Source organism: Acomys russatus, chromosome 17 (assembly GCF_903995435.1).
Source record: "Acomys russatus chromosome 17, mAcoRus1.1, whole genome shotgun sequence".
NCBI lineage: Eukaryota > Metazoa > Chordata > Mammalia > Rodentia > Muridae > Acomys > Acomys russatus.
In genome coordinates, this window is record NC_067153.1 from 44,545,887 (window position 1) to 44,573,153 (window position 27,267).

Below are 27,267 nucleotides of genomic sequence, written 5' to 3' on the forward strand. Positions count from 1 at the left end.
GGCTTTTTGCTCTGGTGGTGGTGGAGGCAGTGGGCAAAGCAGAGGTTGAGCCAGCATCCGCCCAGAAACGCAGAACTGCCAGGAGAAAAAGCCCAGAAAAGGAAGGGCACTTTTGAAAGAAAATCAAGGTGAATTCCAGGCATTAACCGTCCACTGGGAAGGGGGGCTTGCAGACTCCCCCCCTTCGCCTCTTACCGCCCCCCCCCCAGGTGCTCAGCCCGCGCCGCCCACCCCGGGCGCGACTAAGGCAAGGAGGAGCTGCGCTCTCTAGGACCCGAGGAGGGAGAGCTGCGGGGAGACGGAGCTTCCAGCGGGTGCTGCCGCGAGCGGCCGGCCGAGGGGGTTGGAAATGAAAGTAAAGCGCTCTGGAGCCACATGGACCGAGCTGCCCGGGCGGCGGCGCCGGGAGCAGGATGCGGCCGCCCGTAATTAAATAGCATTTACTCTTATTATTACTAATAATAATAACGTAATCATACCTCTAGTCATAGCATACCATTTATCGGGCTCGGCGCAGGCCCGCGGGGAGCGCAGCCCGGCCGAGGTGAGTGCTTTGGCGCGGCGGAGCCCCGCGGGGCAGAGGCCGGGCCACCGCGTCTCCGGCGGCGCGCAAGGTTGGGGCGCGCGAGGCTGGGGCGCCCGGGCAGGGCCGGACAGGGCCGCGCGCGGAGGAGGCGCGGGAAGCCCGTGCCAGGCCACCTGGAAAGGCGGCTTCGCAAGAATAGAGCAGCAGCACCCCCATTACCATGAATTATTTTTGGGGGGGGGGAATCTCTGCAGATCCCCGTACCCCTGCCCCCAAAGTTTCAAAGTTATTGTGTACCCGGGCACCTGCCGCCTGGGAGATTGGGTCTCCACTGCAGCCCCCAGGGGATGTCTTGGGATTTTCTTTCGTGGTGGCGCTGGGGGAAGGGGGGGTAGTCTCCCCTGGGTCTAGAGCTTTGGGGTGCACGGATGCTTTGCGGATCCCACTGCAAGGGGGTGGTACGAGTCTAGAAGTGGGGATTTCCCCTTTTGTATTTGCTTTGGATCTGCAGTGCCTAGAGGTGGAGGTGCCGCGGCGAGGGCCGGGGACAATGGCCGGCTGATGGGTCGCCCCAGTCGGTTACGGCGGCCACGCGAGTCCGGGGATCCGGGGCCTGCGGGCCCTGCCCTGGGGGAGGGGGCGGCAGGAAAGGGGGGCGCGGTCTGGGTCTGCTAAGCAGGAGGGCATTTCCGGTCGTGGCATCCGTCTCTGGGCTCAGAGGCCTCCTGGGTGGACAGTAGCTAGGCAGGGGAATTCACAGGGACTGCTGGGTGCAGGGACTCTGGCTATTGGGGGGCGCCCTGGAAGGGCTGTGGGCCCTGGAGAAACAGAGCCCCCTCCGCGGACAGAAGGTCCCCTCTGCGAGTCACAGCTGCTTCGTTCTCTTTTAGAAACCCTCATGTTCAGGTGTTTGTAAAGTTCCTGGGCTGGGGGGGGGTCCTTCACAGAGACAAAGCTCCCCCCAACCCCCGCCCCACATTATTGACAGAACAGGATGGCTGAGGTGCCAATCACTGATGGGCAAGCCTTGGGGGCTGGAGGGGCTGGGGCTTTGGCGTCGAGTTGGGAGGGGGCTGGGTGCCCCCAGCAAAGCGATGGAGGATTTCGTCCCCCCCCCCCCGTTGTTAGGCAGGACTATGGTGCATGGGCACAAGAACCCCCAACTTCGTGCCATTTTCCCGAGTGCCCGCAGTTCATCCAGTTTGGTGAAAATAGCAGAATGCAGATCCTTGAATTTTTACACAAATGTGATAATTATAGTACATTTAGCAACTATGTTGGACACGAAATTCCAGCAGGATCTTTCTCTCTCTACTACCGAGACTTCCACCACCGCAAACACAACGGTACCCTCCCTAATGCCTTTGTACTTATTTCTCCCGTATTAGCTGGCTACAAGCTAGAAATGATGATGCCAGGCCCAAGTGTGTGTGTGTGTGTGTCCCCGTGTGTCCATCCCGTACGTCCGTGTCCCAGTCCTGAGCTGGACATAATGTGGGCTCACCTGCCCTTCATGGCAGTTAAGTCAGGTAGACATTTTTCCATCCTTGTGTTTTCTGATGAGGAAGGCAGGCTTAGAGAAAGCTAGGATTCCTAACTAGTGATCTGCCTCCAAATCTCCTTTTTCAGGAGGGAGATCTGAGGGTGAGAGAGCGGCTTTAGTGGGTTCCTAGATTGCCATAAGGTCTGTTGCATGGTTGCTGTGAGCTATAGCAGTTCAGAATGTGGCTTGCTGAAATTTTCTTGGATGCCGAGTTCGGTGAGATGAGCTTGTCTTTTGACTCTTTAGCTGTGGGACAGTACAGTCATCGGTGGGTTTGAGACACTTAAAATGATAATCTGTTTATAGAATTTTGTGTATATGTATGTGCAAGGATGGGAGGTCTGATATACACCTCCTAGCTCTCCAGAGTGGGGCGCAAGACAGTTGTGACTTTGAGGTCTCGTGCACAAGCATTCGCCCCCCAGCATACCCCCCTCTGTGTGTCTCTCTCCCTCTCTCCGGAGTTCTCCCTATCTCTGTCTCTCTCTCTGTCCCCCATTTGTTTGCTTTTAGTTTTTCAAGATAGGATTTCTCTGTTCTGAAACTTGCATTGTAGACCAGGCTGGCCTCAAACTCAGCGGTCCACCTGCCACACCTGACTTGGAAAAAAAAAGGAGGTAGTGGCAGCTATGGAGGTGGCTCAGCAGTTAGGCTCTCTTGCAGAGGACCTGAGTTCAGTTCCCAGCACCCATGTCGTGCAGGTCACAGCTGCCTGTGACTCTAGCTCCTGAGGCTCTGAAACCCTTTCTGCTCCACCTGCAGTTGCAGTCATGTGTACATACCCACATATGCATACACATAATTGAAAAAAAAACCTTAGCCAGGCATTAGGCACACTTAATCCCAGCACTTAGGAGGCAGAAGCAGGCAGATCTATGAGTTCGAGGCCAGCCTGGTCTACAGAGCGAATCCAGGACACCCAGGGCTACACAGAGAAACCCTGTCTCGAAAAACCAAAAGAAAAGAGGGAGAGAAAACAACAACAAAAAACAAAACAAAACAACACAAAACAAAAACCCCACCAAAAACAAAACTAAAAGCCAGGCAGGTCAGCATGGTCTATAGAGCAAATACCAGGACAGCTGGGGCTACACAGAGAAACCCTGTCTTGAAACAAAACAAAACTACAAAACAAAACAAAAAAGGAAAAAATCATGTATATGTGTAGTGCTTTTTAGTTTATAACAAAAGGCCTTTCGTGTATGTGGGTTCATCTGTCCTTCCCAGCAATTATATCAGGTAGACCTTTTCTTTCTTTCTTTCTTTCTTTTTTTTTTTTTGACTTTTTCTCTTTCTTTTTTCTTTTTTTCCCCAAGACAGGGTTTCTCTGTGTAGCCCTGGCTGTCCTAGACTCCCTTTGTAGACCAGGCTGGCCTTGAACTCACAGCCATCCACCTGCCTCTGCCTCCCGAGTGCTGAGCCTGGCCGGAATTTTATTTTGTTACATTGATCTGCCTGCCTCTTCCTCCCAAGTGCTGGGATTAAAGGCGTGTGCTACCAACATTTAAAAAAAATATTTATTCGCCGGGTGTGGTGGCGCATGCCTTTAATCCCAGCACTCAGGAGGCAGAGGCAGGTGGATCGCTGTGAGTTCAAGGCCAGCCTGATCTACAAAGCAAGTCCAGGACAGCCAAGGCTACACAGAGAAACCCTGTCTCAAAAAAAAATCATTCATTTATTTTATGTATATGACTTTTCTAGCTGCATATACACCTATAGGTCAGAAGAAGGCATCATGCCAGTATAGATGGTTGTGACCCACCATGTGGGTGCTGGGAATTGAACTCAGGACCTGTGGAAGAGCAGTCAGTGCTCTTAACCGCTGAGCCATCTCTCCAACCCCAACATTGTTTTTTTAATTTTAGACTAGAGAGATGGCTTGGTGGTTAAGAGCACTGTTACTAAGAGTATCAAGGTTCAGAAAAAAAAGAGTATCAAGGTTCAATTCCCAGCACCCACATGGTGACTCACAACAGTCCTCAATTCATGTTTTTGGGGATCTGAACCCTCTTCTGGCCTCTCAAGGTACCAGGAGCACAACATGATACACAGTGTTCTGCCTTCATGTACACTTGCACACCAGAAGAGGGCACCAAATCACATTATAGATGGTTGGAGCCACCATGTGGTTGCTGGGGATTGAACTCAGGACCTTTGGACGAGCAGCCAGTGCTCTTAACCTCTGAGCCATCTCTCCAGCCCCTACACAAATACATATGCAAGCAAAACCATCCATACACATAAACTTTTGGAAAATAGAACTGTTATACCCATTTACTTATAGGGAAGGAGCGTGTCTGTGTCGTGGTGAGTGTGGCGATCTGCAGACAGCTTGCGGAGTCCACTCCCTTCTGCTAATGTGAGTCTGAGGGGTCAAACTCAGGTTGTTGTCATCCTTGGTGACAAGCACCTTTACCCACTGAACCATCCTTACAGCGGTGGGGCGGGCAGTTCTCAACACTTCCTTTCCAGATGAAGAGCGTAGGGCTGGGAGCGTTGGGTGTCTTGCTAGAGATGTGCACAGCAGAGCCTAGGACTCCTGAGTAGTTCTCCATCTCTGCCTATTCATCCTTTCCCAGAGTCTGGGGCAACTTAGCAAGTTAAAAGCCCCTCTTGGTGCTAGGCACGGTGGCTCAAGCCTGTAGTCCCAGCACTCAGAAGGCAGAGGCAGGCAGATCGCTGTGAGTTCGAGGCCAGCCTGGTCTACAAAGCAAGTCCAGGACAGCCAAGGCTATACAGAGAGAGCCTGTCTCAAAAAAAAAAAAAAAAAAAAAAAAAAAAAAAAAAACAACCCAAAATCGAGAACTTAGGAAGAAAGAAAAGAGCTCTGTGGACAGAGCACTGAGAGAAGACGAGGTGGCACCAGGAAATGTTGAGGAAAGTTTCCTGAAGGAAGTAGACAAGGTGGAAGGCGAGGGAGGAAACCTTGGGTCAACTTCTACTACTACTGTGCAGGGAGACTGGCATAGTCTAGCTTTTAATTTTTCTTTAAATATTAAAAATATGGTTAATTAATTTTTCTTTGAGACAGGATTTCTCTGTGTAGCCCCGGGTGTCCTGGAATCTCTCTGCAGTCCAGGCTGGTCTCAAACTCACAGAGATCCGCCTGCCTCTGCCTCCCGAGTGCTGGGATTAAACATGCCACCACAAAACTCTAAAAATTACTTTTTGGCTTACTTTTTTTTTTTTTTTTTGTCCAGTTGTAGTTTGTGAAGGGTGAGGACCTGTGGCAGTGCTTTACTGGAGAAGATTCTGGGGGACCCAAGATTTGTGTGGCCATCCCAAGGTCACCTACCCCCAAGGTCACCTTACTGTATTTGAACTTGAGACTCTCTGACTCTTTTGAGTCGTGCTCCTGCCCACCTAGTCACTTTCACACCACCATCATGGAGATCAGGGGAGCCGGAATTGGCAAATGCCTCAGCTGTAAGGGTTCGCTGGGAAAGGTTAGCAGGGGCCCCAAGCTCAGAGTTCTACTGAGCTGACCCCACCCCCCCCCCCACAGAAACAACAGAAGGGCTATAGAGAGGGTATAGGAATTCTGAGTAATTCCGCTCCCTAAGGGCTTTTGGGGCCTCAATTATCACACTGGAAGAGCTTAGAGTTTGGGCACAAGACAGATAAGGACAATCCACCCGAGCTTCCCACGGACCGGAACTGGCCTCTACCCGTGGTGGACGAGCCAGGAGGACACATTCAGCCATTATGTTGTCAAATTGAATTATACCCCAGTGTGGAGGAGGCAGGCTTATTTTGCCTGGGATGGAAGGTCTTCCTTGAAGAATTTCTAGGTGAAGGCTTGAAGGGTGGGATAAGAGAGACCATTGGGACGGAGACAGAAGCAGTGACAGGTAAAGCCCGAGGAATGAGTCACCTGGTACAGCCACAGGGTAGTGGGTAGCAGGTGGCCGTGTTTCAGCCTGAGGTCTGGCTCGGCTGCTGCCGGTCCTTTGATTCTCTGCACTTGAGTTTCCAATTCTGGAAATGGGCCTTGAGAGCATTTGATTTTCTTTTTAAATTAGGAATTTTTATTTTATTTTGTATTATTTTGATTTTTCGAGACAGGGCTTCTCTATGTAGCCTCGGCTGTCCTAGACTCCCTTTGTAGGCCAGGCTGGCCTTGAACTCACAGCGATCCACCTGCCTCTGCCTCCCGAGTGCTGAGCCTGGCCGGAATTTTATTTTGTTATGATTGCTGCTGCTGTTATTATTATTATTATTATTATTATTATTATTATTATTATTATTATTATTATTATTATTATTATTATTTTGTGACCTTTGAGACGGAGTCTCACTAAGTAGCCTTGGAACTGGCTTGTAGAGACCCAATTGGCATCTGTTTGGCAGTGACCGCGACCGACCCCGCCCGCCCCCCCGGGCTCTCCAAAGTACTGGGCTTGTAGGCATGTGGCAACATGTTCTAATGGGTCCTAAGGTTTGCTGGTGTCTGATAGGAACCCAAGAGAGCTAGATGAAAGAGCTAGAAGGCTGGGCCTGGAGAGATGCCTCAGTTGTTTGAGCACTTGCTGCCCTTCTGGGGGACTGAACTTCAGTTCCCACCGCCCATGTTGGGTGGCACACAACCACATGTAACTCCAGTTCCAGGGGACCGATGGCCTTTTCTGGCCTTCAAGGGCACCAGCACTCAGGTGCACATATCCACAGACAGACAGACAGACACATACACACATAGTTTAAAATAAAACTTAAAAAAAAAAAATAGAGAAAAGGAGCCAGGCAGTGGTGGCACACACCTCTAGTCCCAGCACTTGGGAGGCAGAGGCAGGTAAATCTCTATAATTTGAGGCTAGCCCTGTCTTGAAAAGCCAGATGGCTTGGGGGAAGGGGGAAAGTACCAGGCATTGTGGCATACCTCTTTAATCTCAGCGTTTTGGAGGCAGAAGCAGGCAGATTTCACCCGGTCTAGAGGGAGATTCTGTTTTGGAGGGTTTTGTTTGTCTGTATGGTTGGTTGGTTTTTTTTTTTTTTTTTGTGTGTGTGTGTGTGTGTGTGTGTGTGTGTGTGTGTGTGTGTGTGTGTTTCCTGAGACAGGGTTTCTCTGTGTAGCCTTGACTGTCCTGGACTCACTTTGTAGACCAGGCTGGCCTCGAACTCAAAGAGACTAAAAGAGATCTGCTGCCTGCCTCTGCTTCCCACAGTACTGGGATTACAGGAGTGTGCGTGCGTGCATGCGTGCGTGCGTGCGTGGGTATGTGTGCATGCATGCGTATTTGTTTGTTTTTTAAGTGGAGGGGAGAGATGGCTAGGTGGTCAAGACCATATATTGCTCTTCCAAAGGACCTGGGTTCAAATCCCAGCACTCATGTCAGGTGGCTTGCAACTCCTTGTAGCTTCAGCTCTAGGGTCCTGTGCCCTCTTCAGGGCCTTCACACAGATACGCACGCACGCACATACATACATACATACATAGGAATAAAATTAGTCTTTTAAGGGTTATTTATTTATTTTAATGTGTGTTTGGTGTTTTGCCTACATGCGTGCCTGCGGATCCCCAGGAACTGGAGTTACAGATGGTTGTGAGCTGCCATGTGGGTACTAGGAACCAAACTCAGTTCCTCTGGAGAAGCAGCCAACACTTTTCAACAATTAGCCCCTAAATAAAACAAATCTTTAAAAAAAGAGAAAAGAAAAGAAGCTAGAGGGACTTTAAAAATTTTTACCAATTTAGCAAAAACCACATGGTGGCTCATATAATGAAATCTGATGTTTTCTGGCCTGTTGGCTCACATGCAGGCTGAATATTGATAAGTAACAAATCTTAAAAAAAAAGAAGAAGAAGAAAAGAAAAGATATGTCCAGTCACTGGGCCTTTAATCCCAGCACTTGGGAGGCAGAGGCAGGTGGATCTCTCTGAGTTTAAGACCAGCCTGGTCTAGAGGAAGTTCCAGGATAGCCAGGGCTACACAGAGAAACCCTGTCTCGAAAAACCAAACCAAACCAACTGCAAAGCAACTGAGTGTGTCTACAGTAGGGACCATAAACAGTGGTGGAGAAGCCGGTGGGGCCAGCAGTGCAGACCTGAGACCACAGAAGGTCAGGTGCCCGCTGGGCAAGGCTGGCTGCAGCGTGCAGCTGGCAACTCCGAGGCTGAAGCCACTGTGTTAGCTCTCATCATGGTCTTTACTGGTCCATAGCAAACAGGCTTGTTTTCCTTTCTCTGGCAGCAGCAGCCACAGAACTCCCTCCCACCTTATTTATTTCTCCGAGGAGTCTGTCGCTGTGCAGGCATTGTGATGGCTTCTGCAGGTGTTCCTCAGCAGGCGCAGAGCCCCCTGGGGAGGGAGTACAGTGCATCAGCCTCCAGAACCCACCTCTTCAGAGCCCTCTAGGTGACTTCTTCAGGGACACTTCCCGAGCCTTGTGTCAGACGTTGAGATGGACTTAGGGCAGAAGCTACCACAAGTTTACACCTTGCTTGGCACTTCCTGTGTCCTGCGTAACCACTTAACCATTCCCTGAATCAAAACAGGGGTTGTTAGTATTACCAGACCCATTTTACAGATGAGGAGCCGGAGGCTCAGAGAGACTGAGGAACACATCTACAGCCATATAGCTGTTGCACAGCAGGAGTCAGAGGTAAACCTATAGGAGTCCAGCACCCAGAGGGTTTTTGTAGTGTCTTATACAAACCAGACTGATCTCAAACTCAACTGTGTAGCGCCGAGATCACACTTGAATTCCTAATACTCCTGCCTCTGTCTTTTTTTTCCCCCCCACCCGAGACAGTGTTTCGCTATGTAGCCCGACTCGATTTGTAGACCAGGCTGGCCTCGACCTCACAGTGGTCCACCTGCTTCTTCCTCACTGAGTACTGGGATTAAAAGTGTGTGTTGCCGAGGCTCTCACTGCCGCCGCCACCACCACCTGAACCAATTTGTTTTTAGAGGCAGGATTACATACTGTAGCCCAGGCTGGCCTAGACTTACTATGTAGCCCAGGTTGGCCCCAAATTCTTTGTACATCTCCTGCTTCAGCTTCCGCACTGCAGTGTGAGACACCTCACCTGCCCAGCCCAGCTCATCTCTGGACAGGTAATATTTTCTTTTCTTTTTTTGGGCGGCGGGGGGCGGGGAGGTTGGGTTTTTTGTTTTTGTTTTTGTTTTTTCGAGACAGGGTTTCTCTGTGTACCCCTGGCTGTCCTGGACTCACTTTGTAGACCAGGCTGGCCTGGAATTCACAGAGATCCACCTGTCTCTGCCTCCCTCAGTGCTGGGATTACAGGCGAGTTGCCACCATGCCCAGTTTTGGACAGGTAACACTTTCAACCACCAGCATTTATTTATTCATTTATGAATTTATTCACAGCAGGATGTGATTTCCTGTCAGTAACAGTATCTCGCTTGTGCTACAGCCAATAATTTCCTGGCAGTCCTTCCAAGTGAGGATGTGTCCCTGATTTTCATTAGAAAATGGAGACTCTTCCTCTACCTCCTGAGGCTCCTGTGCCTAAAACTGTGGCTCTGGAAAGGGATCAGGGTATCCTATCTCTGAGGACAGCCAACTGTATCGTGCCAGCTTGAATTTGTGGAATATCAGTATCTGGAGCCAGCCATTCTCTGCCTGGGAGGTCCAGCCTGTGACCAGCTCTCCTGGGGGTTCAGAAATTGCCCTGGGGCAGCTATTCTCTTGTTCCATCCCATGATGCAACTGCCCCAGCAGCAGTGGGACACAGAGCAGAGCGGAGCACCCGGAACCCTGCCTCTCGTTCCCAACAGGCACGGCAGCAGGCACAGGGGCAGCCCACACACAAGTACGTGGCTGTTTTAGCCTCTTTCTCCCTTTCCGTGATCTCCTAACATTCGCCCCCTTTGGTGTGAGGGTCCGGGGATGGATTTCGAAACTCCAAAAGACCGCACAGTGTGAGGTGATGCCAAGTGCTTAGTAAATTTTAGAATGTTCCAGAACCTTCTCCATTCTCTGTCTCGATCCAGCCTGGACTATCATAGTAAACCTCCTTATGTTCTCAAATTCTGCTTGTCATCCATCTTTCGCACAGCAGCCAAAGGGGGCTTCTTGAGATTTTAGTGAGACCCTGTCACGCCTGCTGGTAGCCTTCTAGAATTTTCTGGGCACAGGCACAACCTAGCCCTGTTTGTCCAGTAGGATATGTAGCTCTCTGATCAAGCTTACGTCCGGCTCTCCTGCACCTTATTTGCCCTTTGACCTTTGTTTTCCTTGACCCTGCTCAGTTTGTTCCTGCCTCAGGTCCATTGCTGTTCTCTGGCTTCTGCTGGGTGCACGCTTGTCCCCTCTCTTCCTCTGTTTCAAATTTGATGTCCTCTGAAGGGTTTCACTTAGCTCCTGCTCTGCCACCTACCACATCTCCTATTTGTCCCTCACTCTTACCTCTGCCTTCCCTGTCTTGTGCAGTTTGTTTGTGTAGCCTTGCCTGTCCTGGACTCCCTCTGTAGACCAGGCTGGCCTCGAACACACAGAGATCCACCTGCCTCTGCCTCCCGAGTGCTGGGATTAAAGGCGTGTGCCACCACCACTGATGACCACTTGGCTGGTTTCTGTTTATTTTGTTCCTTATGCTTGCTTACAGTTTCCAAGGGTGACCGTCTGCTGCTTTCCCTTTATTCCCTTTTAAAGCTTAAATGTCTGAGGGCATGTGTGTGTGTGTGTGTGGGGGGGGAGCTAGAGAGATGGCTCAGCGGTTAAGAGCACTGACCACTATTCCAAAGGACCTGCATTCAATTCCCAGCACCCACCTGGCTGTCTGTAACTCCAAGATCTGACACTTTCACACAGACATACATGCAGGCAAAACACCAATGAACATAAAATAAAGACAAATAGATTTTTTAAAAAGTTGTCAGGGAGGTGGGCATAGCGGCACATGCCTTTAATCCAGAGGCAGAGATAAGCGGATCGCTGTGAGTTCGAGGCCAGCCTGGTTTACAAAGTGAGTCCAGGACAGCCAAGGATACACAGAGAGACCCTATCTCGAAAAACAAAACAAAACAAAAAGAAAAAAGTTGTCAGGGGCTGGAGAGACATCTCGGTGGTCAAGAGCACAGCCGAGTTTCCAGAGGACCCACTTTTGGTTCTCAGCACCAAGGTCAGTCAGGTGGTTCAGAATTATGTAAAAGAAACAGTTATTCATCTGAGGTAATTGTCATCTCCCAGGCTTACTACCTCCATCTGCTGACCTAGGCCTAGTCTTGGAAGCTTTTAGCCTTCCTACAATGTAACCTTGGTCTACTATGTTTTCAGCCTCTGAGACTTACTCCTTAATAAGCTCACCCTTTCTTCTTAGCTCTGGCCTGGCTGGTTCAACTCAACTCTTCTGGCTCAAATTCCTCTCTCAGCTGATTTATTTAATCTGGCTTCTCAGGGCTGGAGAGATGGCTCAGTGGTTAAGAGCACTGTCTGTTCTTCCAAAGGTCCTGAGTTCAACTGCCAGCAACCACATGGTGGCTCACAACCATCTATAATGAGATCTTGTGCCCTCTTCTGGCATGCAAATACACATGGGGGCAGAATACTGTATAAGTCATAAATAAATAACATTTAATCTGGCTTCTCTCGGTCTCCAAATCGCTCTGCTTGGCCTCCAACTAACTCCAACAATTTGTTCTAATCTTCTGGCCCCTTCTCATTCTCTGGCTCATTCTGTCTTCACCTGTGTCTAGTTTATTTTCTCTTCAACCTGTCTCTGTGTATCTGTCTTGGTAAAACTTCTGTAACTCCAGCATTGGTAGATCTGTGGCCTCTGGCCTTAGGCAGCTGAACTCATCCATACCCACAAGATGACACATACACCTAAACATAATAAAAATCATTTGTCAGGCATGGTGGCGCACTCCTTTAATCCCAGCACTTGGGAGGCAGATCTCTGTGAGTTTGAGGCCAGCCTGGTCTACACGGCCAGGGCTACAATAGAGAGGCCTGTGGACATTTTGTTTTTATACTCCCTCCTCCTCCTCCTCCTCCTCCTCCTCCTCCTCCTCCTCTTCCTCCTCTTCCAAGAAAAACAGTTTACTGTCCAAGCCCCTTGTACATTAGGCCATCAATTCATACAGAATGGGCTCCAGCGACTCAGGCCTCTTCCTGTTACTCTTCACTTCGGCTGAATCCAGGTGCCCTTTTCTTTGGCTTCCTTCTTCCTCCTCCTCTTCATTCTCCTTCATCGCTCCAGGAAGCTGTCTCTGCTCCTAAGAGTGCCTGATGTGCTTAATCCTCACATTGATTCTCTTGGCGAGAATCTTGCCCTTAACCCTGCTTGTTCACAATGAGGCATGCTGGGTGGCACTGTAGACGCTTCCGGTTTTGCTGTGGTAACACTTACTAGGCATCCCTTTTCGAACGGTGCCTATTCCCTTGATGTCTACAGTATCACCCTTTTTGTAGATTCGCAGGTATGTGGCCAAAGGAGCAACTCCGTGGTTCCTCAGAGGCCTAGAGAATGTAGAGCGAGGGCCCCTCCTCTTCCCCTTCCTGTCTGTCACTGGGGTGAGTGCCTGCAAGATGGCTACCGTGGCCGAAAGCTCACAGTCCCTTCTTAACCTGCTTTCCTGGTGGGGCCTGAGGTGGTGCCAGCAGTTTGGTTTTTCCTCAGCAAGTATGGCCTTGGGCCAGCCCGTATCCTGTCTAAGCCTTACTGTTCTGTGAACACTGGGAAGACATATCATACTGTTGAGATGATTGTGGACACAAACGATTCTTTTTTGGGGGGGGGGGTTCAAGACAGGGTTTCTCTGTGTAGCCTTGGCTGTCCTGGACTCACTTTGTAGACCAGGCTGGCCTCGAACTCACAGTGATCCACCTGCCTCTGCCTCCCGAGTGCTGGGATTAAAGGCATGCGCCACCACGCCCGGTCACAAACGATTCTTTAGGACAGAGTCTTTTGTTCTAGTCCCTTTTCAGGTCAGTGTATTTAAATGCATCAAGTAAAATATTTTGGAAAAACGGTTCTGTTTTTTTTTTTTCTTCGATAGACTTGTGTATGTGTTCATATATGTATGAATGCACGTGAGTAGTGTATGTACACGTGTTTGTATATATGTGCCATGTACATTTATAGAGTTCCTGCATACACGTCAAGGCCAGGGGACAACCTTGGATGATATTCCTTAGGAGCTGTCTGGGTTTTTTTTGTTTTTTTTTTTGTTTTTCTTTCTTTCTTTCTTTCTTTCTTTCTTTCTTTCTTCTTTTCTTCTTTTTAAAGATAATTATTTTTATTTTATGTGTATGAGTGTTTGCCTGCATGTATGTATGTGTACATACCATGCATGTGCCTGGTCACTGCAGAGGCCAGAAAAGGGTGTCAGAACCCCAAGAAATGGAGTTCTAGATCCTTGTGAGCTGCCATGTAGGTTCTGGGAGCCGAATCTGGAACCTTGGCTAGAGTGGCAAGCGCTCTTATCCACTGAGCCTTTTTTTTTTTTTTTTTTTGAGGTAGGGTCTCATTGCTCGGGGGGTCACAGGCACTTGCCTGTCCCCACTTCCCCATCACTGGCATTACAAGTGTGTGCCGGCACAATCTCAGGCTCTTGGGCATGCAAGGCAAGCCCTTTGCTGACCACGCTGTCTTCCCAGCCCTGGGCTTCTTCGTTCATTCATTCAGCACTGTTGACCAGCGTGTCTAATGTAGCTACTGTGATTCTGAACCTGTGATAAGCAGGAACTCTTTACTCTCTGCAGCCTCTGAAATGCCGTAAGGAAAGAATGCAGGGGCGCTCTTAGCTCCGGGACATGGCTGCAGTCTTGTTGCCTGAGGTTGCAGCTGAAGGGAAGGCTAGCTCTCAGGAGAGGGTTTTCTTTTCTCCACTCATAGTCCCTGTCACACACAGATCCTACTTAACGTGTTGCAGCCTATCTGTGGACATAAAAGCATAACCCTCCCTGACATCCATAGAACAGGAAGTCCAGGAGTGGACAGACATACTTCAGGGCTGTAGGGAAGCAGTAGCGCAGACCCAGGCTGCTGGCTAGGGTGGAGGATGGTGTGGTAAAAGCTTTCCTGCTCTGACTGGAGAGCCAGCGAGGCTCCTCACCCGCTGCCAGGTAGCCTTAGGCATGCCGGAAGCTTGAGTTGGCTGGCCAGGTCAGGGTATGTGGCCGGCCCGCATTCTGGTGTGACTGCTGGTCTTTAGGTAAACCTGAGGCCACGTACGCATGAGGGCAGGGTGAAGACAGGGTGTGCGGGGTGCTGTGTTGATGAGGGAAGTGATAGAGTGGGGTCCCAGAGCCAACTGCCAGGGCCCAAATCCCAACTCTCTCATCTCTCCCAGTGGGAGCCCTGCTGGCTACGTCACCCACCCTGTGTCTCTTAGTTTCCTCATCTACAAAATGGGGCTATAACTGCTTCTCCTTAACAGGGCATTGTAACAACTCAGGCTTTCTGTGCTAGGAGAAGTGTGTGTCCAATGAATAGTGAAGGGTGAAGTCAGCCCCTCAGTCGTGTCTCCAGAGTCCTGGGCCCCTCCTGACCACGGGCTCCTTCCTAAGCACTGTTTTCTCTGGGCTGCTTGGGATGAATTAGATGCCGCTTCCGCCTTCAGGAGCTATAACTGGGGAGCCAGGGACACGCACGTAGATTGCAGTCAGCTAGGTCAAGCATGGTGGCGCTAACGGGCATAGAGCGCCGAGCTTGGGTGCAGCTGGGAGAAATGCTCGGTGGCAGGTGAAGATGCACTGGGTATGGAAAAGGTGCCCCATGCAGAGGAGGCAGCCTTGATGGTCCGCCATTGTTGGTGTGTGATCTTCCAGGCCTTGCCACGGGACCAGGGGGAGGCCAAGCTTGAACTGCTGGCCTGCAGACACCAGCTAAAGAATGTGGGACTTTGTCCTTTTGGTAATGGTGTCGTGGCAAGTTTTGTTTGTTTAACTTTTTATTCATAAGAAGTTGCAAAACTTGTACAAAGAGTCCCTTCACCCAACTTTCCTGACAGCGGCATCTTGTATAGCTCATGTGTATTGTTAAAACGAGTGAATTGGCCTTGGGACATTACTAGACTAGACAGCTTATTCAAGTTTCACTATGATTGTTTTTAGATGTGTGTGTGTGTGTGTGTGTGTGTGTGTGTGTGTGTGTACACAACACTTTTGAGAAAGAGAATGGTGTTTGTGTATTAGACATGTCCCTGGCCTCTAGTATGGGAGCAAATTGTAAGAGATTCACTGTTGGTTTTTCTTTTTGTTTTTTTAAATAGTTTATTTTTACCTTATGTACATTGGTATTTTGCCTACATGTATATCTGTGTGAAGGTGTTGGATCCCCTGGAACAGGAATTACAGTCCATTGTGAGCTGCCATGTGGTTGCTGGGAATTGAACCCGGGTCCTCTGGAAGAGCAGCCAGTGCTCTTAACAGCTGAGCCACCTCTCCAGCCCCAGGGGGCGGGGGCTCATTGTTACGAGATGATGACAGGCTGTGAGATACCTGTAGCTGGGAGCCAGAGAGAAGCTGTGGAGGTTCTTTCCACACATCAAGAGATGCTTAGGAGGTTAAAGGTGGCAAGACCCGGGGGCTAACTGAGACCAGGTAACAGTCAGAGCTCTCTGGCTAGGGCAGAGGGGAGGGGAGGAGAGGCGACATTCAGTGTGGGATGTGCTCAGCTGGATGGCCATCAGCGAAGACTTCATAGACATAGAAATTGGTTTGTTTAATGAGACGGGGTTTTGCTCTGGAGCCTTGGCTGTCCTGGAACTTGCTCTGTAGACCAGGCTGGCCTCCAACAGAAGTAGCACTTTTTTGTTTGTTTGTTTTTCAAGACAGAGTTTCTCTGTATAGCCTTGCTTGACCTGGACTCACTTTGTAGACCAGGCTGGTCTCAGATTCACAGAGATCCACCTGCCTCTGCCTCCCGAGTGCTGGGATTAAAGGCGTGCACCACCACACCTGGCAGGCATGGGTCTTAAAAGGTGAACAGGAATTGTCTGGGTGTGGGTAGTAGGGTTCTGGTTAGAGGGCCCAAGAATTGGAAAAACGTGTGTGTGTGTGGGTCATAGACAGCCTGGCAGTGGACTTCCAGGAGCCACTATCCAGAAGGTGGAAATCTGAAATGCTGAGGAGGGGGTGCTCCTGGCAGGAGGGCAGGCTCATGAGTCATCAGCCTGACTCATGAGATCAGGAAACGCAGGAGCTCATCTGGGGATGGCAGAGAAGACAGGAGCACCGTCCCTCCCAGGAAACCTCAGGAACACTGGGCTTGAGGCCTGGCAAAGAAGAACCCACCAACAGAACCAGCAGAAAGGGCCCTAGGAGTGGGTCGATGCAGGCTGGCGTCCAGGAAGAGGCGAGTAAAAAAAAAAAAAACAGAGCCCAAACTCAGCTACCTCTGCAGCAAGGAGGTCCAAGGTTAGGAGGCCACGAGGCAAAGGACATGAACTGGAAGGGTGAGAGACGGCCGGTTACTATGTTAGGGAGTTGAGGCTGGGTGGAGATGTGTGTCCTCAACTCTTGCTTTAACTGCATTCCAGGCCGGGGGAGGGGCACCATGTATTGTGCCTAAAGGAATCAGGGGCAGGGGTTACTGTGAGCCAGGGGAGACATGTGCTGCATGGTAGATTAGGGTGATGTGTGTAGGCCAGGCTGCCAGGGTCGGATCTCCATATACGAACTCTGTCACTGTGGGTGAGGCGGTTAACAGTATCTACCATCAAGCTCCTGCGGAGCTTTAAGGAAATGAAGTGAGGTGCTTGTGACAGCCCTCGCCATGTGGCGGCCACTTAGCAGGTGCCAACACTGCTGTGACTGTTCATTTCTTTTATTTAGTCATTCTTATCTGTAAAATAGCTGGGTTGAGTGAGCTGATGCTCGTTCACTTATTCTGCCACCATTAACGTACTCCGCCATGCACGGGACCACTGAGATCTTTAAGAGGCCAACACAGTCCCTCCTGTACCATGCTAATGCCCCATTCACCCCCATCTCCTCCCTGTGCACCCCCATCTCCTTCCCATGCACCCCCATTTCAGTGCTGAGATCAGAACCCAGAACCCTGACTTTGAACACTGCAGCAAACAGGTTGTGCTCGGTTGGTCCCAAGCCAGTCATCTGATTTTGTATTTCAGATTTTGCTTGTGGGGGAGAAAAAGGTCCAGACGTTGCCCAGGAAATTATTCAAAAGAAAAAAAGATACGTTAGAGCATATATTCTTTCAGTTCCTCCTCTTCATGTGGGCAATGGGAATCGAACCTGGGTCCTCTGGAAGAGCAGCCAGTGCCCTCAACTGCTAAGCCAATGTCTCCAGTCTTCAACCCCATGCTTGTTTGTTGTTGTTGGTTTTGTGTGTTTAATGAGACAAAATCTCAAATTGTAATCTAACGCACTATGTAGTAGTTGAGTCTGGCCTTGAACTCCTGACCCTCCTGCCTCTACTTCTAGCTCTGGGATTATAGGCGTATGCCTATACCTGGCATGAAATATATTGTGTTTTCAAGAAGTTTTTATTTATTACTATTGTATATGTGTGGTGTGTGTACGAGTGTGTATAGTAAGTACATGTGGTCCAGCAGTTGTGTGGGGGCTGGAGGGCTACTTTGAGGAGTCAGTTCTCTCTTCTCCATGGCATCTGGAGTTCAAACTCAGGTAGTGAAGCTTGGCAGCTATGTAGTCACACAGGTGATCACAAATGCCACACAAAGCATTCTGAGAGCTACTCCTTTTTTTTTTTTTTTGAGACAGTGTCTCTAAGACGTCCTGACTGTCCCAGAATTCACTCTGTAGACCAGGCTGGCCTCAAAACTCACAGTGACAAACTCACAGTGATCCACCTGCCTCTGCTTCAGAGACGCCAGGATTGAGGGTGTGTCTGGGCTCAGGTGGGGATAGGAAGAGGGGATACAGCGGGCACTTCCCTCTCCTTCTGTTTCCAGTCCTCTGTGGTAGCCTGGGCTCTGCCCACTGTCACCCCGGGCCTCCCACAGACCTGTGCCCTGACCACATTTTACTTTTGCTTTGCATTAATTACTGTGTCTCTCAGCACTGGTGACACTCTGACTGGGAGGAGTGGCTGAAGGCCCAGTGTTTGTTGCTGAGCCTTTTCTTGTGGTAGGAGCCATCACTCACTGTAGCCTTGGGGCTAGAGGCAGATGCCACAAATATCCTCTCGAAGCTGAAAGGGTCTGCCTCTGTCATTTTGAGGAAGGGTCTGATGACCTGAGATCTGGTCTTCCAGAAAAACCTTCACTTGCTGGCTGGGTGTCCTTTTGTTTTGTTTTTGAGATAGGGTTTCTCTGTATAGCCCTGGCTGTTCCAGAATTCACTCTGTAGACCAGGCTGGCCTTATACTCAGAGATCCACCTGCCTCTGCCTCCCGAGTGCTGGGATTACAGGTGTGCGCCACCATGCCCCATGATGGCTACAAATCTTATGAACCATATGAGTGTGTCTTTATCTCTTAAGTATGGCTCCATCATTCATGAATGTGCCCCCTGGGACACCCATCAAGACTGGCCCAACACTTGACGAGTCTACTCCCATGTCCCCTTCAAATTCAGCTGACTGTTGGGGTACGTGCCTATAATTTCAGCACCAGGGAAGCGGAGACAGGAGCATCACCCCAAACTGGAGGCCAGGCTGGTCTATATAACAAATGCTCTGCTAGCCAGGGCTACATAGAGATTCATTCTTAAGAAAAATAGATAAATAAACCCAAACCAAACTAAAAGCCCAGTTCAAATCCTCCTCAGTGCTGGGAGCTGTCGTTTTGTGTCTCACCCTAGTCTATTCACTGCAGGAGTCCGGCTTCAGGTATGGCCTGGGTGCAGACTGGCCATGTCCATAACTAGGTCGTGAGGCTGGCTGGGGTACAGAAATGCCAGCTTCCTCGTGTCATATAACGTTGGGTGAGCCGACCATCCTGCGGAGGGATTCTGACCTGCCAGTAGCCTATTGATTATGTGCTTGCCACAAGCCAGACCCTGAAACTCAGGATTTCCTGGGCGTCTCTCAGTAGGTGATACCTGCTTCCCAAGTATAGAGGAAGAAAAACTAACGGGCATCACATGGCCAGTCAGCAGAAGGTCAAAGCAGTGGATAACGCTGGGCTGTCAGGCTTACTGCTATCTATGAAGCAGGAATTTGCCTCTTGCCTTGTGATTCGGCCACCTTGGAACAGTTGCTTATGATGGCCGTGGGCGGCGTTTGTAATTGACGGGTCTGCTGGGATATGGGAACTAAGGACTGACATGGTAGTGTTTCTTCCTGTTGGGGGGTCTCCTAGAAGCCATGGAGTCAGGGAGGTTGGTCAGGCCTCCTAGTACTAGAGTTACAGGCATGTAACACTATGCCTGGCTCAGTGTAGGGAATCCTGATTGGCTGAAGGAAGGAGACTCTCCAGACATTCCTGGACACAGGGGTCAGACAGGATGGAATGTGCGAATCGGAAAGACCCTCCCAGGGTATACTTGAGAAGGTTAAGGGGCAGTAAGAAGGCATGCCCAGTATGTGGGGACAGTATGAGCTAGGGGGTAAGGAGGGACAGAGGCCAATTGGTGGACAAGGTCTAAGCACTAGGGACTCGGCCAGTGTGGATCGTGGATGTGGTGCCTGTGGTCAGGCCCACAGATACTTCTGCCTTCCACAGGTCCCCTGCATGGGACCACGCATGGCCTTGTCCTCCACACTCAGTTGTACTTCCAGGACAAGCCTGGCTCTGACCCACGGACACTACCCAGCTCCTGGCCAATACTAGATGAGCGAGGATGGGGGTTGGGTACGGGGGGCGCAGAAGGAAAGCCTTTGCAGTGAGGCCAGGATGGAGTATGGCTGTGCTGCTATAGAGAACCCTGAGCTGGGGACAAGGGGACAGGAATGAGGAGTACATTCTACAGACAGACAAGCTGAGGACGGGGACCGATCATGGCTGGTGCACTTTCCTATGATGTTTGAACTATCAATCTGTACCAGGCACTCTGCACCCGTCATCTCCCAAACTGTCACCATAGCCAGTGTGGCTGGATCTGCCATCGGTCCCATTCCCCCCTTGGGATACTGAGGCCCAAGGTCATAGTAAGTGTGACTATTGGGCTCCCAGCCAGGACTGAAGCCAGAGCCTTCTCCACAGTCCCTTGAAGCCAAACAGACTGGTGTGGGCACATGTCAGTGCCCCGTAAATACACACATTGGTTTCTCTGCATACGGAGGGCTCCCTGAGGTGACAGTTATGTCTCCATCAGCTTAGACATTTCCAAACCTGCCTCACTGCCTGGTGGGGACGTAGGTACAGATGGACCCCTGAGGGCCTTCCTGGGCTGCGCTCCACGCCCTGGCCCAGGCAAGGAGAATTCACAGCCATCTAGTTTGCCTGGCATTCTTTTCAGGCACCCAGGACTCATTAGTGGCCCACAGGGACGGCTGGTGGATATGAAAGGATGCACACAATGGGTTCAAGTGTAGCCTTAGCCACCGCAGCTGAGGTTCCCTTCACGTGTGGGGGTGAGTCGGTTCCGGGCTCTTGCTTCTAAGTGAACAGGAGCCTGAAGAAGCTAAGTACAGGACCTGTGGCAGGTGCCCCTCACCTCTGCTGCCATTGCCTATTGTCTACACTTGGCCATGTTCCTTCTCCAGGGTAGTCCTTTGCCCCTGGTCCCTGGAAGCCCTGATGACCAAGTTCAGCAGTGAAACAAGGTGCTTCCTTAAAACCACTCATGCCCAGGCCAGTGTGAGGTGAAGGGGCACACAAGATCCCCACCCAGATGAGTCCAGTGGGTCATGGGTCTGCAAGGTGGCACATGGTCCCTCAGATGGTCTGTTATTCTCAAACGGCCCCTTCAAACCTTTACCGCGCATGAGTGGGAGGGGAAGAGCCCTTCCAGTAGCCATGGGGTAGGGTGGGGAGAGCAGCTACTCCTTCATGCCCCCCATGGGCACATGCTGTCTGACTGATGGACCGTGTTTTCTGTGCAGACACTGATGGAGAGGCAGAAACGGAAGGCGGACATCGAGAAGGGGCTGCAGTTCATTCAGTAAGTGGGCGCAGGGCGGGCGGACAGGTTTTCCTCCAGGCTGAGCCCTCCTCCAGTGCACTCTCCAGGATGTGGGGAGGTGGGGTGAGCTGGGAACGGGGCCGACAAGGCAGAGGCCGTGAGCTCCACAAGTACGTGTACCCGGCCCCGGCTGCCCTGGGTCTTATTAGTCCATCGTTCTACCGTTACTCCCTGCGTCCTGAGCATCTGTTTTCCCCTCCATGAGGGACCAGGAAACAAGTCCCGGCCTTCTCCCAGCCTCACAGCAGTGCAGGCTCTCCTGAGCTGATAATGTCTTCCACAGGGAGCTGTGGTTTTAGCCACAGGAGAGGATGTGTAGCCATTCACCCTGAGTGACTTGTCAGTGTCTAGCTGGGGCGTCGTCTGCTATCAGTGGGCCTGGCGCTGGCTTGAGCGAGTGCTTGGGTTAGCTCAGGAGAAGGGCAAAGCCTCTCAGACAGAGGGCACCTGGGGTGGACTCTCTGTGACTCAGAGTACGTGTCACTTTCCTAGCAGCAGTCTTGTCCCCATACAAGTCACCCTTGACTTTGCCTTGGCCACAGTCTGACCGTTCTCTTGTCCTTTCCCGGCCCTGGGGGAGCTCCTAGATCCAGTCATGTCTCCTCTGCCTTGTAACTTAGAGACACCTGGAGTCTCGCTTCCCTAAGGAGAGGGCTGAGGGCAGCTCCTGGCTGGGGCTGCTGCTGGACAGGTCTTGGCTTGGCATATGCCTCTGGGAGAGCCTGGGGGAGATGCAAGTCTTTCCATCAGAACTGAGTAGGCGGCACATCTACTAAAACTGGAGCTATAGAGAACTGTTCTGCGCAGTCCTCTCCTTACCTCAGCCACCGAGGTCTAAGTGGGAGAAGCCTACGCCTTCCTGCGCCAGCCCAGGGCCTCCATGTGGGACCAAGCCATGGGCTCACGCAGCCCATGTCTCTCTTTTTTCCTACTAGGTCAACACTACCCCTAAAGCAGGAAGAGTATGAGGTGAGTGGCGCCCCTGGTGGTGGATGTAGGTGAGGGCTGTTGTGTTCAGGGTAGAGGCTTGTAACTGAGCCAGGCTGGATGGAGACCTGCTTAGTCCCCTCGTACCTGCCCTGCACAGGCCTTCCTGCTCAAGCTTGTGCAGAACCTGTTTGCCGAGGGCAACGACCTGTTCCGGGAGAAGGACTACAAGCAGGCGCTGGTGCAATACATGGAAGGGTTGAACGTGGCTGACTACGCCGCCTCTGACCAGGTGGCTCTGCCCCGGGAGCTGCTGTGCAGGCTGCATGTCAACAGGGCGGCCTGCTACTTCACCATGGTGAGCCCGCCTTCCTCCCGCTGTCCTCGCCATGCCCTTACATGTCCTAGCCCGGGCTTGACACCACCTCTTCCTGTCTCCTGTCTCTTGCTCTTCTTCTTCTTTCTTTCTTCTTTCTTTCTTTCTTTTTTTTGTTCTTTCTTTCTTTCTTTCTTCTTAAAACAGTGTCTCACTATGTAGCCTGGAGCTCTTTGTATAGACCAGGTTGGCCCTACAGCTCACAGGGACACATACACTTGCCTCTACTTCCTAAATGCTCAGATTAAAGGCATGAACCACCATACCTGGTTTAAATTTTTTTTTTAAATTTTTTTAATACTAACTTTTATTTTATGTGCATGGGTGTTTTACCTGCATGTATGTCTGTGCACCATAGGCATACCTGTGGAGGTAGCTCTGTCAGTAAAGTGCTTGCCCTACTGCTTTGCAAACATAAGGGACCTGAATTTGATATTTGATTCTCAGAATGTATATGTACACACACACACACACACACACACACACACATATACATACAGACACTCATATATATACACATACACACACGCACGCACACACATATAGACACACTCACACACACACACACATTTACATTCACAGACACACATCCACCCCCTCACACCCTTCTCCATATATATAATATGCGTTGGAGCTCGTGTCCAGCCAGTTTCTCCAATCAGTAAAGCCAGGTCCAATGAGAGATCATCTCAAGAACTAAAATGGAGGCCTTCGACTCCTACATGAACACCCCTGGGCGCACACACCTACCAACATATTCAAGGCCACAACAAAAACAACAACATCACAAACACATATTAGCCATAGCCCCACCCCAGATGAACTGAGTGAGAATTTCCAGGTGACCCTCCCTCTCTCTGAGGTGCTGCTGTCACTCTTAGTCCATGATGTTCAGAGCCAAGGGCAGACGAGCCAACAGATGTGTCACCAAGTAAGCTCGCTGCTGTAGAGCCTGTGGCCCTCCTCGGTGTCCTGCCAGAACCTACCACGGCCCGTCATCCTTACACCACGTCTTAGTCAGGGTTTTATTGCTGTGAAGACACACCATGACCAAGGCCACTCCTTTAAGAGAAACCATTTACTTGGGGCTGGCTCACAGGTTCAGAGGTTTAGTCCATTATCATCATGGTGGGAAGCATGGCAGCGTGCAGGCAGACATGGTGCTGGAGGATCAAGAGGTCTACGTCTTTTTCTTTCTTTCTCTCTTTCTTTCTTTCTTTCTTTCGTTTCTTTCTTTGTTTCTTTTTTTTTTTTAAGACAGGGTTTCTTTGTGTAGCCTTGGCTATCCTGTACACCAGCAGGCTGGCCTGGAACTCATAGCAATCCACCTGCCTCTGCCTCTGCTGGGATTAAAGGCGTGCGCCACTGCGCTTTGTGCCTTGCGAGTTCTACATCTCGATCCAAAGGCAGCAGCACTGGGCAGAGATTGAGCATAGGAGACCTCAAGGCCCACCCCCCACAGTGACACCCTTCCTCCAGCAAGGCCACACCTCCTAGTAGTGCCCCTCCCTATGGCCAAACCTTGAAACACATGAGTCTGTAGGCCATTCCTCTCCAAACCACCACACACCATCAGCGTCACCATCAGCGTCGATGCGGCCCTCTCTCCCTGGGCTCAGCCCCGTTCCCCAGGGTCAGAGGTGCTGACCAGTGTGCTGCCTCATTGTCTCCTGTAGGGCCTATATGAGAAGGCGCTGGAGGACAGCGAGAAGGCGTTGGGCCTGGATGGCGAGAGTATCCGGGCACTGTTCCGCAAGGCGCGTGCCCTCAACGAGCTGGGGCGCCACAAAGAGGCCTATGAATGCAGCAGTCGGTGCTCCCTCGCCCTTCCCCACGTGAGTCCTGTCTCCTAAGCAATCTGTCCTGGCCCTCCCGTGCTCTGTGCCACCATATCCTTCTGCGCCTTGGCTTCCTCCTCTGCCATAGGAGGTTTGAGCTGTGATTGTGTGTCTTCGTTGGCTAAACTGCAGTGTAGGTAGGTATGTAACGTACCTCACACTTGAGCAGCCTTGCGCTGTGAAATTGGTGCTCCCATCCCCATTTTCAAGATGTGGAGGTGTTGGTGTTGTCACAGGGTAGGGAAGTGACAATGAGAAATGACCAACATTGAGTTTGCTTGGTACTTACACATATGCCATTGCTCCTCCACCGACATTTATTTACTAAAAGTGACATATGCCCCTCACTGCCATTTTATACTGTATTTTTAAGACCATAAGATGCACCCAGTTTTTAGAGTAGAAAAAACAAAAAACAAAAAACAGTAAAAACAGCAATCGGACCATAAGGCGCACCCTAACTGCCCCCCCCCCCCCACTTCTGGGGGGGAAGTGCGTCTTATGGTGTGAAAAATATGGTAAGTATATTTTACAAGTATTTACTGTATGCCACCCACATAGGCACAAATCAGGAGTCACAGCCCTCTGGTGGCTGGCTGACACCGCCCTGCGGTCCAGCTCTGACACCATCCTCACCCCCAATGGGACCTTGAACAAAGTGTTTCTTTTTTCACACGTCAGCTCACATCCATGAACTGTCCTTCCTGCTTTATCTCCTGTCCTCTTCTTTACAAGGCTGGCCTTTTTAGAAAAGATCTGAAGGAAAACACCAGAGCAATAGCATGGCTCCTCTTGGGGAGGGGCTGAGGGGAAACTCTCACAGTCAGGGAGCAGTGAACTGACTCACTGACGTGCTCACTTGCTGAATCTACAAATAAAATAGTTACGGGCAGGGGTGTGGCCTATGGCAGAGCACTTGCTCTGGATGTGCAAGGTGCTGGGCTTCTTCCCCAACACTGCAAAGAAAAAGAGGTTAATAAAGAGTCATCGGGGGCTGGAGAGATGGCTCAGTGGTTAAGAGCACTGTCTGCTCTTCTGAAGGACCCGGGTTCAATTTCCAGCACCCACATGGCAGCTCACAACTGTCTGTAATTCCAATTCCAAGGGACCTGACACCCCACACCAATGCACATAAAATAAAGTTAAATAAATTTTTAAAAATAAATAAATAAATAAAGAGTCATCGGCTGGGCGTGGTGGTGCGAACCTGTAATCCTAGCACTCAGGGAGGCAGAGGCAGGGGGATCACTGTGAGTTCGAGGTCAGCACGGTCTACAACTTGAGGCCAGGATAGCCAAGGATATGCAGAGAAACCCTGTCTAGAAAAAAAACAAACTAACAAACAAATAAATAAAAAATAAAGAGACAATGTTAGCCAGTCGTGGTGGCAAAGGTCTTTAATCCCCAAACTTAGGAGGCAGAAGCGGTGGATCGTGAACTGGAGCCTACCCTGGTCTGTAAAGAAAGTTCTAGAACAACTAGGGTGACAAATACCTTGTCATTATTAAAACGGAAAACAACATAGTTTGAGCCCTAGCAGCACTAGAAAAATAAAAAAAAATTAGAAACAGCCTGGTACAGTGTGGTGTACTCATAACCCAGGAGCTCAAGGCCAGCCTGAGCAACAGAGGGAGTCCCTGTCTTAGAGATAAGATGGAAAAAGATTAAAAAAAAAAAAATGTATTCATTTGCCTCTCCCGAAATAAAAGGAAAAACAAACAGCCTTTCTGTTCCCAGTATGTGATTTAGAAAGCCAGTGTCACGTCCCAGGGTGATGTCCAGGAGCACAGCTCTGTGCACCAGGCGACCTAGCAGTTGTAGGTAAGCCCGTGCCCTGCCTTCCACAGGACGAGAACGTCACTCAGCTGGGTCAGGAGCTGGCTCAGAAGCTCGGGCTGCGGGTGCGGAAGGCATATAAGAGGCCCCAGGTAAGTGGGGTCTGGGGTAGGCATGAGGAAGAGGGGTGAGGGAGGGCCTGGGCCTGGAGGGACCCTGAGTAAGGCAGCCAGAGCCTGGTAAGGACAGAGGGAATGACAGCAGGTGACCTTCCTCCCCGTTGGCTGAAAGCCCTGGAGGAGAACAGCCAAAGCTCCTAGCTCTCCATAGACACCAGCTGTTAAAAACACGCTCCCTCCGCTGCCCTGGCGGCGAAGCTGGCCCAAACTGACACTGCCGTCCTTCAGTTTTGTGTTCTCACGGTGGCTGTCTGACTATTAGCATTTATTGAATGCCTTCACATCTACAAATTGTCACCTACCCTGTGTCTGGAAGCTGCATGCCGCGGAACCAATATCTGAAGTATCTCTGGCCCAACCTTGAACACGTTGGCGTGTTTCCACCAGTTTCCGCATCTGGAAGACAGATAATTACGCCCTCCTTAATAGGTTCATGAGAGAACTAAAACGAGGGACTACATGAGATGACACGTGGCACGGTGCCTGGCACGTCACAGGAATGTGTGTGTTTAGATCCTCTGTCTAGGTCACCATTGGGAAACAAAAACAAACAAACAAACAAACAAACAAACAACTCCCAATGTAACCCAAGGGCAGGTGGCAGCGGTGGTCCTGGGCTAGGGAGCACTGATGACTCCAGAGCTGGGGCCGGGGTCTCTGTGCTGTCCTGGCTGGTGGGATGCTTTGCCTGTTTCCACAGTCTTAATCTGTCCACGTCTCCCCAATCTCTGGCAGGAATTGGAAACGTTTTCTCTGCTTAGTAATGGCAGCCCGGCTGGCATGATAGATCAGGTAGGATGGGGCCCAGGACCCCAATTGTTTCCCCACAAACCTGTCTCTCTTCATCCATACTCCAGCGCTCTGAATTCACCCATTGGGGTGACACTAGGCAGTGGACCACGAATACTACCATGTGTGGCACGAGGCTCCCAGCCCCTACCATCTTTTTCACCAACCCCTGCCTCCTTATTGGTTCAGGCCACCAAGGTCAGGCCTGGTCACAGTTATGGCGGTCTGTGAGAAGCACAAGCAGAGTGGAGGAGGCAGGCCTGCCTCGGTGCGGGAAACGCCTGAGAATGGCTAAGCAAGCACCAGGTGGTGTCCAGGCCAGGCCACTGGTGTCCAGGATAGATGGTACAG

General features: G+C 50.7%; 1 protein-coding gene across 1 annotated transcript in view; it reads left to right on the forward strand.

Moving 5' to 3' along the window:
* Nucleotides 1–266: 266 nt before the first annotated feature.
* The window catches only part of Zc3h7b (zinc finger CCCH-type containing 7B), a 46,516-nt gene continuing 19,515 nt past the window's right edge, over nucleotides 267–27,267 (forward strand). The window contains exons 1-7 of the mRNA XM_051160044.1: nucleotides 267–544; nucleotides 20,952–21,010; nucleotides 21,967–22,000; nucleotides 22,119–22,316; nucleotides 24,011–24,169; nucleotides 26,020–26,100; nucleotides 26,863–26,919. Coding sequence (XP_051016001.1) covers nucleotides 20,958–21,010; nucleotides 21,967–22,000; nucleotides 22,119–22,316; nucleotides 24,011–24,169; nucleotides 26,020–26,100; nucleotides 26,863–26,919 — 582 coding nt within the window. The 5' untranslated portion in view covers nucleotides 267–544; nucleotides 20,952–20,957. The remainder of the gene's footprint in view (nucleotides 545–20,951; nucleotides 21,011–21,966; nucleotides 22,001–22,118; nucleotides 22,317–24,010; nucleotides 24,170–26,019; nucleotides 26,101–26,862; nucleotides 26,920–27,267) is intronic.